Source organism: Hemitrygon akajei, chromosome 9 (genome assembly GCF_048418815.1).
Source record: "Hemitrygon akajei chromosome 9, sHemAka1.3, whole genome shotgun sequence".
Lineage (NCBI taxonomy): Eukaryota > Metazoa > Chordata > Chondrichthyes > Myliobatiformes > Dasyatidae > Hemitrygon > Hemitrygon akajei.
Genome location: NC_133132.1, coordinates 98,125,082 through 98,142,899, shown reverse-complemented (window position 1 = coordinate 98,142,899; position 17,818 = coordinate 98,125,082). Strand labels below are relative to the sequence as shown.

The 17,818-nt window shown below is 48.6% G+C and overlaps 1 protein-coding gene across 4 annotated transcripts in view; it reads right to left on the bottom strand.

Annotated features, from left to right (window-relative positions):
* The window catches only part of vit (vitrin), a 177,089-nt gene that overhangs the window by 25,753 nt on the left and 133,518 nt on the right, over positions 1-17,818 (bottom strand). For 3 of the 4 annotated variants that reach the window (XM_073056606.1, XM_073056608.1, XM_073056610.1), the window contains exons 2-7: positions 13,349-13,464; positions 11,117-11,176; positions 8,912-9,068; positions 7,286-7,419; positions 5,721-5,798; positions 738-935 (exon numbers count right to left, since the gene is read on the bottom strand). In XM_073056606.1, the coding sequence (XP_072912707.1) occupies positions 738-935; positions 5,721-5,798; positions 7,286-7,419; positions 8,912-9,068; positions 11,117-11,176; positions 13,349-13,382 (661 nt within the window). In that variant the 5' untranslated portion in view covers positions 13,383-13,464. The remainder of the gene's footprint in view (positions 1-737; positions 936-5,720; positions 5,799-7,285; positions 7,420-8,911; positions 9,069-11,116; positions 11,177-13,348; positions 13,465-17,818) is intronic. The other variant, XM_073056609.1, reaches the window with a different exon arrangement.

Sequence of the window (17,818 nt, the reverse complement as noted above, 5' to 3'; positions counted from 1 at the left end):
ACCGGGTCATTGTAAGGTAAGAGAGTGAGTGGGGGGGGGGGGTAGTTAGAGAGAGTTTGAGGGGTTTAATCCTTATTTTGGGTGGTGGGGTGGAGATACGTCTCTACCAAAGGAGGGATGGATAAGGCGCTCCCACCCTCCGCTAGCCTACGCCTCGGGTAAGGTGTAGCGCCAGCTTAGCTCTCACCCCCATACCCCCCCCCCCACTCCGATCGGGGAGCAGGTAGTGGATGGTCATATGAGTATCTGGTGCATACCACAAGTCCTGGTTATGTGACCACTGACGCCAGGCAGACAACCTCCGGCGCGGCCCAGAAGAAGGCAATGGCAAACCTTGCCGAGAACAGTCACGGTCACGGTCACGGTCACGGATAGAGAAAAGAGCGTGGCAGATGAAAGACCATGAGTGCCCAGGTCACACGACGGGAACACAGCGATGGTGATAATGAGTCCTTTCTTTGGCACCGCGGGCAGGGCGGCACTCCAGGCCACCTGTGATGCCCCGACCCAGGGGTAGAACTCAGTCCCGAGAGCAGTAGCGGCCGAGTGAACAACTTCCGAGACCGAGGGCCACCTTCGACCGTCGGGAGATGGTTCGATCAGACGCGGGGCAGAAGGAAGGTGAAGCCGGGATTCTGCATGGTATAAGCCTGCCAGCAAAGCTCTGCCACACAGAAGAGTCGGGGTGGTCCCTGGGACCTCTAAAACAGCACAGTTTCCTGACCCCCAACACTCACCTGGTTCCATACCGCCCAGCAGGGATGGCCGGTGGGGGGCCGACTGTCGAGAGGTGTCCCTTGGCCAGGGTGGGTGGGCGGTGTGGGTTTCGAGTGGAGCCGGCGGCCGGGTGGTCACGGGTCGCTCGGTGTTGGGTTTGGTGGTGGTCGGCTGGGCACTGGTGGGAGCCGGCGGCCGAGTGGTGTTTAGCCTCCCTGCTTATGGCCGGAGAAAGGCAGGGTTAGTGAAGGAGAAAGCACTCACACACAAAGCTCCCTCTCGCTCAGACCCTCAGCTTTGCGTCGGGATCCGACACCTTCTCACCCAACCCTCTCCACAACAGCACACCGGCCGTAAGCTCAGGGGAACGAGTAAGCAACTGGAGCCGCAGCTCGAGAAGCTCCGGCTCAGAAGGGAGACTGATGAAGTGAGATAGGAGCAAAGGGGAGGTGGTCACCCCTAGATATAGGAGACAGGTAACCGAGTGACTGTCAGGAGAGGGGGGAGGGAATAGGCAGTCAGAGCAGAGTACCCCTGTGGGCGTTCGCTCAATAATAAGTCTAGCGCTTTGGATACTGTTGTAGGGGATGACCTACCCAGGGCAGGCAGGGGCGTGGGGGCACAGTCATCGGGTCTTTGGCACGGAGTCTGGCGCTGAGACTCAAAGACGACGGGAGCGATACGAGATTCCATAGTTAGAGGAACAGAGACGAGTTTCTATGAACGCGTGAGACATCGGATGGTTTGTTGCCAGGGTCGGGGATGTTTTGGATCGGGTGCACGGCATTCCAAAGGAGGAGGGGGACCGTCAGAAGTCTTGGTACATATTGGCACCAGTGACATAGGTAGGAAAGGCGAGCAGGTCCTGAAGAGGGATTTTAGGGAGGTAGGTAGAAAGCTGAAAGACAGGACCTCCAGGGAGGTCATCTCTGGATTGCTGCCTGTGCCACACACCAGAGAGGGTCTGGTAGATGAATGTGTGGCTGTGGAGCTGGTTCAGAGGGCAGGGTTTCAGATTTCTGGATCATTGGGATCTCTCTGGGGATAGCATGACCCTGTTACACCCGAACCTGAAGGAGACCAATATCCTTGCGGGCAGTTTAGCTTGAGATGTTCGGGAGGGTTTGGCGGGAGGGGGGGACCGGAGTGATAGTGCTGAGAATGGGGTAGTTGGTTAAGAAACAGAGACAGTGTATAGCGAGACTGCTAGCAAGGTCAGGTTTGCAGTGAAGAGGGTGGGTTGCCATGTAAAGGGGAACAAAAGCGAAAAGGTTCATGAGTACAGGACCGGCTCCAGGCAGTAATCGGAACTTGTCGCACAGTTTGTATTGGTATGTATGGCGTTGTGGCTGAAAGAAGATTATAGCGGGGGAGTGGGGGGGCTTAACATCCAAGGATACATACACATCGTATGGAAAGGGCGGGCAGGTAGGCAGAGGGGATGGGCTGGCTTTGTTGGTTAAAAATATGAAGTCAAATCCTCAGAAAGAGTATTAAAGGGCATACCAAAAGTTACTTCAAATGTATGAAGTGTAAAAGAAAGGAGAGAGAAGATATCAGATTGTTGGAAAATGGTGCTGGAGAAATAATAGTGGGGGACAAGGAAATGGTGGATGAACTGAATAAGTATATAAGTATTTTATGGGTACATAGTGATTTAGATGATGGAATTTGCTGCCAAGTTTGCAGATGATACGAAGATTAGTGGAGGGGCAGGTAGTGTGGAGGAAGCTGGAAGACTGCAGGACAGGCAGATTGAGGAATGAAAGGGTTATCATACCAGGATATTTGATGGCTCTGGGTCTGTACTCGCTGGAATTTAGAAGGATGGGAGGAGAGGATCTCATTGAAACCTTTCAAATGTTGAAAGGCCTAGACAGAGTAGATGTGGAAAGGACGTTTCCCATGGTGGGGGAGTCTAGGACAAAAGGGTACAGCTTCAGGATAGAGGGGTGTCCATTTAAAACAGAGATGCAGAGAAATTTCTTTAGCCAAAGGGTGGTGGATTTGTGGAATTTGTTACCACAGGCAGCTGAGGAGGTCAGGTCATTGGGTGTATTTAAGGTGGAGATTGATAGGTTCTTGATTGGCTACGGCATCAAAGGTCATGGGGAGAAGGCTGGGGAGTGGCGTGATGGGGGTGGAGGGGAGGATCAGCCATGGTAAAATGGTAGAGCAGACTCGATGGGCCAAATGGCTTACTTCTGGTCATGGTATTTTGGTCAGTCTTCACTGTGGAAGGTACTAGCATTATGCCAGAAGTTCCAGAGTGTCAGGGGGCAGAAGTGAGTGAAGTTGCCATTACTAGGGAGAAGGTGGTTGGAAAACTGAAAGGTCTGGAGGTAGATAAACCACCTGGAACACATGGAATATACCCTGGAGTTCTAAAAGAAGTGGCTGAAGAGATTGGTAATGATCTTTCAAGGATCAATGGATTCTGGTATGGTTCCAGAGGACCGGAAAATTGCAAATGTCATTCCACTCTTCAAGAAAGCAGTCAGGCAGAGACCATATGACATAGGAGCAAAATGAGGCCACTCAGCCCATCGAGTCTGTTCCACCATTCCATCATGGCTGATCCCAGATCCCACTCAACCCCATACACTTGCCGTCTTGCCAAATCCTTCGATGCCCTGACCGATCAGGAAACTATCAACTTCTACTTTAAACAAACCCATGGACCTGGCCTCCACTGCAGTCTGTGGCAGAGAATTCCACAGATTCACCTCTCCCCGGCTAAAGAAAAATCCTCCTTACCTCTATTCTAAAAGGTTGCCCCTCAGTTTTGAGGCTGTGCCCTCCAGTTCTGGATACCCCCACCATACAAAATGTCCTCTCCACATCCACCTTATCTAGTGCTTTCAACATTCGGCAGGTTTCAATGAGATCCTCACGCATTCTTCTAAATTCCAGTGATTCTAGGCCCAAAGCTGCCAAACACCCCTCATAAGTTAGCCCCTTTGTACCAAAATCATCCTTGTGAACCTCCTCTGGACTCTCTCCAATGACAACACATCCTTTCTGAGATATTTAGCCCAAAATTGTTGACAATCCTTGAAGTGCAGCCTGACTTATAAAGCCTCAGCATTATCTCCTTGTTTTTGTATTCTATTCCCCTTGAAATTAATGCCAACATTGCTTTTGCCTTCGTTACCACAGACTCAGATTAATTCTGGGGTCTTGCACGAGGACTCCTCAGTCCCTCTGCACCTCTGGTGTTTGAACCTTCTCCCCATTTAGTTAACAGTTCGCACTATTTTACTTTTACTAAAATGCATTATCGTATATTTCTCAACTCTGTATTCTATATGCCACTTTTTGAGGAAAAGAAATTATAGGCCTGATAGTCTGACCTCAGTGGTTGGGAAGGCATTGGAATCAATTGTGAAGGATGTGGTTTCAGAGTAATTGGAGGCACATGATAAAATAGGCTGTAGTCAGTATGGTTTCCTCAAGGGAAAATCTTGCCTGACTGATCTGTTGGAATTCTTTAAAGAAATAACAAGCAGGATAGACAAAGGAGAATCAGTGGATGCTGTGTACTTGGATTTTCAGAAGGCTTTTGACAGGGTGCCACACTTTGACAGGTTGCTTAACAAGATAAGGTCCCGTGGTATTACAGGAAAGATAAGAGCATGGATAGATTTGCTGACTGGCAGGAGGGGAAGAGTAGGAATGAAGGGAGCCTTTTCTAGTTGACTGCTAGTGACTAGTGATGGTATGCAAGGGTCGGTGTTGGGACCACTTCTCATGTTATATGTCAATGATTTAGATGACAGAATTGATGGCTTTGTGGCCAATACAAACGTAGATGGAAGGGCAAGTAGTTTTGAAGAAGCAGAGAGGCCGCAGAAGGACTTAGACAGATTAGGAGAATGGGCAAAGAGGTAGCAGATGAAATACAGTGTCAGGAAGTGTACGGTCCTGCACTTTGGTAGAAGAAATAAAAGCATAGACTATTTTCCAAATGGAAAGAAAATTCAAAAATCTGAGGTGCAAATGGTCTTGGGAGTACTTGTGCAAGACTCCCTGAAGGTTAGTTTGCAGGTTGTGTCCGTGGTGAGGAAGGCAAATGTAATGTTAGCATTAATTTCAAGGGGACTAGAATATAAAAGCAAGGATGTAATGTTGAGACTTTATAAAGCACTGGTGAGGCCTCACTTGGAGTATTATGTAAAGTTTTGGGCCCCTTATCTTAGAAAGGATGTGCTGATATTGGAGATGGTCCAAAGGAGGCTCAGGAGAATTATTCTGGGATTATCATAAGAGGAGTGTTTCATAACTCTGGGTCTGTACTCACTGCAATTCAGAAGAATGAGGGGTGGTCTCATCGAAACCTACTGAATGCAGAAAGGCCTCGATAGAGTGGATGTGGAAAGGATGTTTCCTATGGGGGGAGTGTATGGCCAGAGGGCACAGTCTCACAATAAGTGGAACGGTGATGAGAAGGAATTTCTTTAGCTAGAGAGTGGTGAATCTGTGGAATCAATTGCCACAGACAGCTGTGGAGGCCAAATCATTGGGTATATTTAAGACAGTGGTTGATAGATTCTTGACTAGTCAGGGCAGGAAGGGTTACAGGATGAGGCAGGAGACTGAGGCTGAGAGGGAATTTGGATCACCCATGATGAAATGATGGAGCAGACTTGATGGGCCAAATGGTCTATATCTTATGGTCTTATGGAATGGCAGATATGCCTGCAATGATTATAGAGACTCTGTATGGCTGATAACAAACACATGTACAAATAGACATTCTGTAAAGACAGAAACATACACAGATACACACACACACGCACACAGGATGTCACCTTCATGTGTATACACACACACACACAGGTGCGTACGCTTACACGTGTGCACACGCATGCGGAGTCTGTGATCAGTTAGCTCACAGTTCTCCCCATCCAGTTAATGAAATAACCAGAACTGGCTCTAGTTAGTGCACCATGTTTAACTGTGATTGAAGCTGCTGTCCCAGGCCACAGCTTCAGCCAAATTACCGGTTCTTAGCCTGGAGCTTCTTGGAGGCAGGAACTCGAGAATGGATGGGTAGGTTACTCCTTTCTGTAGCTTGGGAGCTGAAGGAATAGACAGGAGAGAAAGTTAGCTGGTGAGTTCAACATCACAGGCAGAACAGGGGTGAAGCTCGTGCCCCAACTGGGGGTTGTACTCAGCTCTAAGCCAGACCACAGTCAAGATCCCAAAAGAATTAGAATCAGAATCAGGTTTGTTGTTTTGTGGCTGCAGTACTTTACAACATGTACTAATAAAAAAGAAATACATTTTAAAAAATTAAATTAAATCAGTAGTACCAAAAGACAGGAAAGATATTGAGGTAGTGTACTGTTCGTGAGTTCATGGTCCATTCAGTAATCTAATAGCAGAGGGGAAAAAACTGTTCCTAAGATGTTGAGCATGTGTCTTCAGGCTCCTGTACCACTCCTTGGTGGTGGGCCTGTCCTGGGTGATGGTGGTTCTTAATAATGGATGCTGCCTTTTGTGGCATCACCTTTTGAAGATACCAGGGTGACTGGTGCTGCACTGGGGGAGAGCTGCTTGGTCAGATATCCCTGATGCTGGGGGTGCTGGTGCTCTGCTGGGGGAATCCTGCTCAGTCAGATGTCCCCGATGTCAGGGGAATCCTGATCGGTCAGATGTCCCCGATGTCAGGGCAATCCTGATCGGTCAGATGTCCCCGATGTCAGGGCAATCCTGATCGGTCAGATGTCCCCGATGTCAGGGCAATCCTGATCGGTCAGATGTCCCCGATCTCAGGGCAATCCTGATCGGTCAGATGTCCCCGATCTCAGGGCAATCCTGATCGGTCAGATGTCCCCGATCTCAGGGCAATCCTGATCGGTCAGATGTCCCCGATCTCAGGGCAATCCTGATCGGTCAGATGTCCCCGATGTCAGGGCAATCCTGATCGGTCAGATGTCCCCGATGTCAGGGCAATCCTGATCGGTCAGATGTCCCCGATGTCAGGGCAATCCTGATCGGTCAGATGTCCCCGATGTCAGGGCAATCCTGATCGGTCAGATGTCCCCGATGTCAGGGCAATCCTGATCGGTCAGATGTCCCCGATCTCAGGGCAATCCTGATCGGTCAGATGTCCCCGATGTCAGGGCAATCCTGATCGGTCAGATGTCCCCGATGTCAGGGCAATCCTGATCGGTCAGATGTCCCCGATGTCAGGGGAATCCTGATCGGTCAGATGTCCCCGATGTCAGGGGAATCCTGATCGGTCAGATGTCCCCGATGTCAGGGGAATCCTGATCGGTCAGATGTCCCCGATCTCAGGGGAATCCTGATCGGTCAGATGTCCCCGATGCTGGGGACGTTGGTGCTGTGTTGGGGGAGTGCTGCTCAGTCACGTGTTGGTCCACCTTTATTAGGAACCCAGTTCTCCGACTTCCATCCCTTTCTCCTCTTTCACAGAGCACCCCATCATTCGAAAAGCAGCATTAATCCTTTACTCAGTTCTTGTTGTCAAATGATAAACATTAAGGATAAATGGGAACAAAGCGGCCTCTGTCCTCTGGTGTGGAGGCTCAGCAGCAGTTACCTGACACAATGAAGGACTCTCTCCACCTGGGGAGGGACAAGGAGCGAACGCCATTGGAAAAGGTCCCCCTGTAGCTGGAGCTGTTGGGCACCTTCCGAACGTGGATCTTTCCTCCTCTGTTTCTGATGACACCACTGTGGCAGATGATGATAGGTTAGTCACTCCTGCTCCACTTGCCCTCCTTCTGCAGCTCCTCTGTATCCTCATGCCGTCCCCATCTCTGTTACCTCCTCCCCCTTTGTAATTATCTAAAGGGCATCACACCTGCATGTCCTATACCTACCTACAGGAAAGATATCAATAAGCTCGACAGAGTGCAGAGAAGTTGGTGGGCCTGAGCTATAATTAGAAGTTTATTCACTGGAGCACAGAAGAGTGAGGGGAATTTTTATAAATGAGGGGAACCAATGGCATGTGTGCCCAAGATGGCACATTGAAAAATTTTGTTGGCACACAGTTCCACCTCTCTATTCTTCAAACCCCGCCCATAATAAAAGGATCGATAACGACTTTTTACAATCTGAGAGCAGTAAGATGTTTTCACAGAAGATGTTTCACGCCAGCTAGACGGTTGCAAGAATACGTGATGTTGGATGAAACGTTTTGAAATCCTCACAGACCTGGTGTACACATCAGTATTTGGATTGTAAATGGTTACAATGTTTTAAAATGATGTTATATTTCAGTTGTCTCTTTAAAAGACTTATTAATAATTTTTAATGGGCTTTCTAAAATGCTTAATTTCTTTCAACCTGTCTCTGTTATACTTTTATTAAATCAAACAACAAATACAAGTAAACAGGAACCATCCTTTTTCCTTTAAAAAGCCCATAATTATTTTTACTAATTCATTAATCAGTATATTTCACTAAAATCACTGCTCAAATTATATTTCACTATAATCTCTGCTCAAATTTATCATGGCACGTGAGAAAAGTTTTTTAGATGATGATTTTCAGCTTGGGTACACTCAGAAAGGTGAGCCACTCCCGTTTCTCCAATGGCCTTAAAATTCCGCCTTCTTATATTTGACATTTCTGCCCTGGGGAAAAGATACTGGCTGTTCACTCCATCAATGCCTCTCATCATCTTATAAACTCCTTTTAAATCTGATCACCTTATGCACTCCTTTTAAACTTATTACCTTATAAACTCCTTTTAAATCTGATCACTTTATAATCTCCTTTTAAATCTGATCACCTTATACACTCCTTTTAAATCTGATCACTTTATAAACTCCTTTTAAATCTGATCACCTTATGCACTCCTTTTAAATCTGATTATTTTATGCACTCCTTTTAAATCTGATTATTTTATGCACTCCTTTAAAATCTGATCATTTTATACACTCCTTTAAAATCTGATCATCCTATTCACCTCTATTAATCCCTCTCGTTTATCTACACCTTCCACCTCTCATTATCCAAATGGGTGTACTGACCCTGTCAAACAGGGTAAATCTCTCTGCCCAAGTTGGTTGAGCACAAACACCACAGGCTGAATGGTCTCCCCTCCCCTCCCCTCCCCTCCCCTCCATGGCTCCAAGCAAAGACACTTGTCACCAGCTGCCCAGGATAAAATGACCCATTGAGCCCGTCGGCTGGAGTTAAGGGAAGAGCCGTGGACCTGTGAATGGCAGCGACACACACGCTGGAAACAGAAGCATAGATCTCCGTGCCCCACACTGCCTGCTTCGTGCCCAGGCAGCCTGGTGGGCAGCGCGCCACAAACTCCAACACCTTCACCTTGCCTGCTCTGATGTCGCAGTCTATCTGAGGCACAGCTGGAGGCAAGAACACAAGTGGCAGTAAGCAGCTGACAACAAGGGCAGGAAGGCTGTCAGTGAAGTCCCACCCCTAAGCCACCCCACCTGTGGGAATTCCCATCTACAGTTTCTCCTCTAGACGGTCACACCACTGGATGGTCCCACCAGTGTATGGTCCAATCTGTGGTCAGTCTCACCTGTGGACAGTCTCACCACTGGATGGTCCCCTCTGTGGTCAGTCTCACCTGTGTATGGTCCAATCTGTGGTCAGTCTCACCTGTGGACAGTCCCACCTCTGGATGGTCCCCTCTGTGGTCAGTCTCACCTGTGTATGGTCCAATCTGTGGTCAGTCTCACCTGTGTATGGTCCCCTCTGTGGTCAGTCTCACCTGTGTATGGTCCAATCTGTGGTCAGTCTCACCTGTGGACAGTCTCACCACTGGATGGTCCCCTCTGTGGTCAGTCTCACCTGTGTATGGTCCAATCTGTGGACAGCCTCACCTGTGTATGGTCCAATCTGTGGTCAGTCTCACTTGTGGACAGTCTCACCACTGGATGGTCCCCTCTGTGGTCAGTCTCACCTGTGTATGGTCCAATCTGTGGACAGCCTCACCTGTGTATGGTCCAATCTGTGGTCAGTCTCACCACTGGATGGTCCCCTCTGTGGTCAGTCTCACCTGTGGACAGTCTCACCACTGGATGGTCCCCTCTGTGGTCAGTCTCACCTGTGGACAGTCTCACCACTGGATGGTCCCCTCTGTGGTCAGTCTCACCTGTGTATGGTCCAATCTGTGGACAGTCTCACCTGTGTATGGTCCCCTCTGTAGTCAGTCTCACCTGTGTATGGTCCCCTCTGTAGTCAGTCTCACCTGTGTATGGTCCAATCTGTGGTCAGTCTCACCTGTGTATGGTCCAATCTGTGGACAGTCTCACCTGTGTATGGTCCCCTCTGTGGTCAGTCTCACCTGTGTATGGTCCAATCTGTGGACAGTCTCACCTGTGTATGGTCCCCTCTGTAGTCAGTCTCACCTGTGTATGGACCAATCTGTGGTCAGTCTCACCTGTGTATGGACCAATCTGTGGTCAGTCTCACCAGTGGGCAGTCTCACCTGTGTATGGTCCAATCTGTGGTCAGTCTCACCTGTGTATGGTCCAATCTGTGGACAGTCTCACCTGTGTATGGTCCCCTCTGTGGTCAGTCTCACCTGTGTATGGTCCAATCTGTGGACAGTCTCACCTGTGTATGGTCCAATCTGTGGTCAGTCTCACCTGTGTATGGTCCCCTCTGTGGTCAGTCTCACCTGTGTATGGTCCAATCTGTGGACAGTCTCACCTGTGTATGGTCCCCTCTGTAGTCAGTCTCACCTGTGTATGGACCAATCTGTGGTCAGTCTCACCTGTGTATGGACCAATCTGTGGTCAGTCTCACCAGTGGGCAGTCTCACCTGTGTATGGACCAATCTGTGGACAGTCTCACCTGTGTATGGACCAATCTGTGGTCAGTCTCACCTGTGGGCAGTCTCACCTGTGTATGGACCAATCTGTGGTCAGTCTCACCTGTGGACAGTCCCACTTCTGGATGGTCCCCTCTGTGGTCAGTCTCACCTGTGTATGGTCCCCTCTGTGGTCAGTCTCACCTGTGGACAGACCCACCTCTGGATGGTCCCCTCTGTGGGCAGTCTCACCTGTGGGCAGTCTCACCTGTGGACAGTCTCACCTGTGTATGGTCCCATCTGTGGGCAGTCAGCCTGGCCTGGCACAGAATCAGACACCGAATCTAACTGTTCATCCTCCTTCCACAGTAGGTGGATCCTGAACCCCTCCCAGCCTCTTCACCACATCCCGAGCAACATCGCCCCAAACCCCCTCCCCAATTAACTCCATCCCTTCGGACCACACCACAAGTATAAACTCTCTCCCCTCAGTCCTCCCGTTTGTCCGTCCCACTGGGCTTAACCTCCCCATTCTCCAGCATGGGTTTAGCGTTCCGTGAATTCAGGGTTTGAGGCAGTGACAGGTATCAAGCAGAGTGGTGCTGTCCTGGGTCCTGGGAACCCTTCACCTACATGCTCTCTTGGTCCTCTGCTCCTTCCCTCTCACTCCATCAGCTAAAGTCAGCAGCAACACTGTGGAAGAAAAAGAGATGAAATTGGGATTTTTTATTATGTATTGAGATACAGGGAGAAGTTGGTCTTGCATACAGATCACAGTGCATAGAGGCGGTAAAAAGATGAGCTGACTTGTCATATGTACATTAAGATATGCAGAGTGGGCTGATGTGCCTGTGACTGAGGATGTGCTGGGGACAGTTCACAAGCGTCACCATACTTCCAGAGCCAGTGTGCCAGGACATCGTGCCGGAGGGAATCCACGCGACCACAGGGAGAACGTACAAACTCCTTACAGACGGCAGCGGGAACTGAACCCTGATCGATCGCTGGGCCAGGCTGCCGTGCTGCCCAAGAGGCCGGTCTTGTGTTTCGTTCGTACAGGTGTGAGGAAGCACAAGGTAAAATGGTGGCACGGCGCCAGCAGTGGGAGCTCAATTCCCAGCGCTGTCTGTAAGGAGTTTCTGCAATCTCCCCGTGACTGTCTGGGTTCCCTCCCACGTTCCAAAGACGTACGGGTGAGAGTTAGTAAATTGTGGGCCTACTATGTTAGTGCTGGAAGTGTAACAACTGCGGGCTGCCCCCAGCACATCCTCGGACTGTGTTGGTCATTGATGCAATCAACTAATTTCACTGTTGGTTTCGATGTTCCAATGTACATATGACAGATAAATCAATCTTTGAATATTAAAGAATTAACAACAGGGAATAAATTGTAACAGTACAGACAAGGTCATAATGAGGTAGATAGAGAGGTCAAATATCCACCATCTCATACTTCACTTGCACGAGCTTGTCGTCGGGCACGGGAGCAGCCCAGGGTTTACTGCACACACGACAACCTACCCCGACATGTGGGTATCTCCTGAGGCTCCCTCCACAGAGCTGCTGGAGGGAAATCTACTGGTGACAGCTACTGACCGGGATGGTCATTATCTCAGGAAGGAATATTCATCCTCGATTGCTGTGAAATGTCGGATTAGACTGTGTAATTGTTATTCTCTTTGCAGCTTAACTTTTATGCTAATTGTATTTTATATAATCACCTGTATACATAACCATTAAGTATGTTTCCAAGGGGTCACAGTATGTTCAGTATATATGCGATAGTTCAGTGTCTCCCCCTACTGGTTATAGTTCTTTGTATAATTCTATAAGTTTCTCTGCCATCACATTATTTGAATAGGGGCTATCTGATTGGTTAACTCCTATCTACATATTCAATTGGAATGTCTCTTATCTATGGGGTATAAGAATGGCTGAACTCATTGGCCCACGATCTTTATTCTTTACTTCTTTCCTTCCCTTACTAGAGCCCAGCTTCTCCCCATTTCCAATTCTCTTAGTTCTATTAGCATTCAATAAAATGATCATAATATAACAAAAACTAGAGAAAACTGCAGACACTGGAAATCCAAGCAACATGCACAAAATGCTGGAGGAACTCAGCAGGCCAGGCAGCAACTATGGAAAAGAGTACAGTTGGCGTTTTGGGCCGAGACCATTCAGCAAGTCAACAAGTTTTTTGCCATTTTCTTTACTTCAGAAAGAACCTTGGATCAAAAACATCGGAATCTAACAGATCTTACCAATGGGATCAGAGACTGTAGCTGATTTCTGTATCGGGAGAGCCGAGAGTTCTCCATGGGCACAGTGAGTACCTACCCCAAACTGTTTAGGTAGAGACTGAAAGCAAAACCACATGTCTTGATAACAATGGCCACATGCTGAGGTACTTCCTGGATAATGACACAGTTTGAATGCATTGCATACTGCATTGGAACCTGCAATATTCATCGCGTAGGCCCTGCATTGGAGCCTGCATCAGACTAGTTCAATAACACAGCTGTGAACAGAAATTGGAAAACAACCTTCGACAGGCACTCACTCATGTTTCTGATGGAGGGAGATGGCAGACGCAGGGAAGCTCCACCACTGTCACCTTCCTGCAGCAAACAAATGCTCGTAGTGGCAAGGTGAAGTAGTGGTTAGCGCCACTGACCCGGGTTCAACTCCACCGCAGTCTGTACATTCTCCCTTCCCCACATTCCAACAATGAGGATGCTGGGCTCTCTGGTCACATGGGTGTAACTCCAGACTCGTAGGGCCTGTTACTGTGCTGTATCTCTAAATGAAAATAAAAATAAACCGAGCCATTCGGGCCAGGGGCAGGAGAACTGTGCTACCTACCCAGGGTGAAGGCTCCTACTGCGGACAAGTACATGGTGAGACCTCGTTGAGTCACTGTTAGACTGCAGGTAGCATCAGGTTATGAACAGGGCTTCTCCTGATCACTGAGACGTCATCTGCAGTGAAAGCAAAATCAGGAAGCATTTTAAATCTCACCACAGGAACATATTTACAGAAATATCCAGTGATCTGTGTTCTGTTGTCACTGGGCTCAGCAGTTCTGCTTGTTGCTGACCCTGCTCACCACCTTGCGTGGGACCTTACAACGAGCTGACCGAGTTTGGCCCAGTTCGGATCAGTTCCGCACCTGTCAGAACCACAAACCCACAGACTGAAATCCACACTTAATGACAACATTGATGGATAACTTGCAAACCGGAGTCAGGGTATCTTTCCGAGACTACAGAGGTGTTGGTAGTGCTTTAACTATTGTCACACTACAGAGGTACAGTGAAAAGCTTGTCTTGCACACTGTTGATAGAGATCAAATCACTGCACAGTGCACTGAGGTGGAATAAGGTAAAACAATAACCATGCAGAATAAAGTGTCAAAATCTACAGAGTAAGTGCAGAGCAGATCATAACGAGGCTGACTGTGAGGACAAGTGTCCATCCTGTCATATCAGAGGTCTATTAAAGACTCTGATAACAGTGGCGTAGAAGTTGTCCTTTACACCATCTTCTGCCCAGTAGGAGAAGGGAGAAGAGAGAAACTCCGGGGTGAATGACAAGTGACTGTCAGCGAGTGGAGATGTTATTTCCTATCCACACTGACTGTCAGCGAGGGGAGATGTTATTTCCAATCGACACTGACTGTCAGCGACGGGAGATGTTATTTGCGATCGACACTGACTGTCAGCGAGGGGAGATGTTATTTCCTATCGACACTGACTGTCAGCGAGGGGAGATGTTATTTCCTATCGACACAGACTGTCAGCGAGGGGATATGTTATTTCCTATCGACACAGACTGTCAGCGACGGGAGATGTTATTTCCTATCGACACATACTGTCAGCGAGGGAAGATGTTATTTCCTATCGACACTGACTGTCAGCGAGGGGAGGTGTTATTTCCTATCGACACTGACTGTCAGCGAGGGGAGATGTTATTTCCTATCGACACTGACTGTCAGAGAGGGGAGATGTTATTTCCTATCGACACTGACTGTCAGCGAGGGGAGATGTTATTTCCTATCGACACAGACTGTCAGCGAGGGGATATGTTATTTCCTATCGACACAGACTGTCAGCGATGGGAGATGTTATTTCCTATCGACAAATACTGTCAGCGAGGGAAGATGTTATTTCCTATCGACACTGACTGTCAGCGAGGGGAGGTGTTATTTCCTATCGACACTGACTGTCAGCGAGGGGAGATGTTATTTCCTATCGACACTGACTGTCAGCGAGGGGAGGTGTTATTTCCTATCGACACATACTGTCAGCGAGGGGAGATGTTATTTCCTCTCGACACTGACTGTCAGCGAGGGGAGGTGTTATTTCCTATCGACACTGACTGTCAGCGAGGGGAGGTGTTATTTCCTATCGACACATACTGTCAGCGAGGGAAGATGTTATTTCCTATCGACACTGACTGTCAGCGAGGGGAGGTGTTATTTCCTATCGACACAGACTGTCAGCGAGGGGAGATGTTATTTCCTATCAACACTGACTGTCAGCGACGGGAGATGTTATTTCCGATCGACACTGACTGTCAGCGAGGGGAGATGTTATTTCCTATCGACACAGACTGTCAGCGAGGGGATATGTTATTTCCTATCGACACAGACTGTCAGCGACGGGAGATGTTATTTCCTATCGACACTGACTGTCAGCGAGGGGAGATGTTATTTCCAATTGACACTGACTGTCAGCGACGGGAGATGTTATTTCCGATCGACACTGACTGTCAGCGAGGGGATATGTTATTTCCTATCGACACAGACTGTCAGCGACGGCAGATGTTATTTCCTATCGACACATACTGTCAGCGAGGGGAGATGTTATTTCCTATCGACACTGACTGTCAGCGAGGGGAGGTGTTATTTCCTATCGACACTGACTGTCAGCGAGGGGAGATGTTATTTCCTATCGACACTGACTGTCAGCGAGGGGAGGTGTTATTTCCAATCGACACTGACTGTCAGCGACGGGAGATGTTATTTCCTATCGACACTGACTGTCAGCGAGGGGAGATGTTATTTCCTATCGACACTGACTGTCAGCGAGGGGAGATGTTATTTCCTATCGACACTGACTGTCAGCGAGGGGAGATGTTATTTCCTATCGACACTGACTGTCAGCGAGGGGAGAAGTTATTTCCTATCGACACTGACTGTCAGCGAGGGGAGAAGTTATTTCCTCTCGACACTGACTGTCAGCGAGGGGAGAAGTTATTTCCAATCGACACTGACTGTCAGCGACGGGAGATGTTATTTCCTATCGACACTGACTGTCAGCGAGGGGAGATGTTATTTCCTATCCACACTGACTGTCAGCGAGGGGAGGTGTTATTTCCTATCGACACTGACTGTCAGCGAGGGGAGGTGTTATTTCCAATCGACACTGACTGTCAGCGAGGGGAGGAGTTATTTCCAATCGACACTGACTGTCAGCGAGGGGAGGTGTTATTTCCTATCGACACTGACTGTCAGCGAGGGCAGGTGTTATTGCCTATCGAAACTGACGGTCAGCGAGGGGCAATATTATTTCCTATCCACACTGACTGTCAGTGAGGGGAGAGGTTATTTCCTATCCACACCTACTGTCAGCGAGGGGAGGTGTTATTTCCAATCGACACTGACTGTCAGTGAGGGGAGATGTTATTTCCTATCCACACTGACTGTCAGCGACGGGAGATGTTATTTCCTATCGACACTGACTGTCAGCGAGGGGAGATGTTATTTCCTATCGACACTGACTGTCAGCGAGGGGAGATGTTATTTCCTATCGACACTGACTGTCAGCGAGGGGAGATGTTATTTCCTATCGACACTGACTGTCAGCGAGGGGAGAAGTTATTTCCTATCGACACTGACTGTCAGCGAGGGGAGAAGTTATTTCCTCTCGACACTGACTGTCAGCGAGGGGAGAAGTTATTTCCAATCGACACTGACTGTCAGCGACGGGAGATGTTATTTCCTATCGACACTGACTGTCAGCGAGGGGAGATGTTATTTCCTATCCACACTGACTGTCAGCGAGGGGAGGTGTTATTTCCTATCGACACTGACTGTCAGCGAGGGGAGGTGTTATTTCCAATCGACACTGACTGTCAGCGAGGGGAGGAGTTATTTCCAATCGACACTGACTGTCAGCGAGGGGAGGTGTTATTTCCTATCCACACTGACTGTCAGCGACGGGAGATGTTATTTCCTATCCACACTGACTGTCAGTGAGGGGAGAGGTTATTTCCTATCCACACTGACTGTCAGCGAGGGGAGGTGTAATTTCCTATCGAAACTGATTGTCAGCCAGGGAAGATGTTATTTCCTATCCAGACTGACTGTCAGCGAGGGGAAATGTTATTTCCAATCGACACTGACTGTCAGCGAGGGGAGATGTTATTTCCTATCGGCACTGACTGTCAGCGCGGGGAGATGTTATTTCCTCTCGACACTGACTGTCAGCGAGGGGAGATGTTATTTCCTATCGACACTGACTGTCAGCGAGGGGAGATGTTATTTCTTATTGGCACTGACTGTCAGCGAGAGGAGATGTTATTTCCTATCGACACAAACTGTCAGCGAGGGGCGATGTTGTTTCCGATCGACACTGACTTTCAGCGAGGGGAGATGTTATTTCCGATCGACACTGACTGTCAGCGAGGGGAGATGTTATTTCCTCTCGACACTGACTGTCAGCGAGGGGAGATGTTATTTCCTATCGACACTGACTGTCAGCGAGGGGCGATGTTATTTCCTATCGACACTGACTGTCAGCGAGGGGCGATGTTATTTCCTATCGACACTGACTGTCAGCGAGGGGAGATGTTATTTCCTATCGACACTGACTGTCAGCGAGGGGAGATGTTATTTCCTATCGGCACTGACTGTCAGCGAGGGGAGATGTTATTTCCTATCGGCACTGACTGTCAGCGAGGGGAGATGTTATTTCCGATTGACACTGACTGTCAGCGAGGGGAGATGTTATTTCCTATCGACACTGACTGTCAGCGAGGGGAGGTGTTATTTCCTATCGACAATGACTGTCAGCGAGGGGAGATGTTATTTCCTATCGACACTGACTGTCAGAGAGGGGAGATGTTATTTCCTATCGACACTGACTGTCAGCGAGGGGAGATGTTATTTCCGATCGACACTGACTGTCAGCGAGGGGAAATGTTATTTCCTATCGACACTGACTGACAGCGAGGGGAGATGTTATTTCCGATCGACACTGACTGTCAGCGAGGGGAGACGTTATTTCCTATCGACACTGACTGTCAGCGAGGGGAGATGTTATTTCCTAT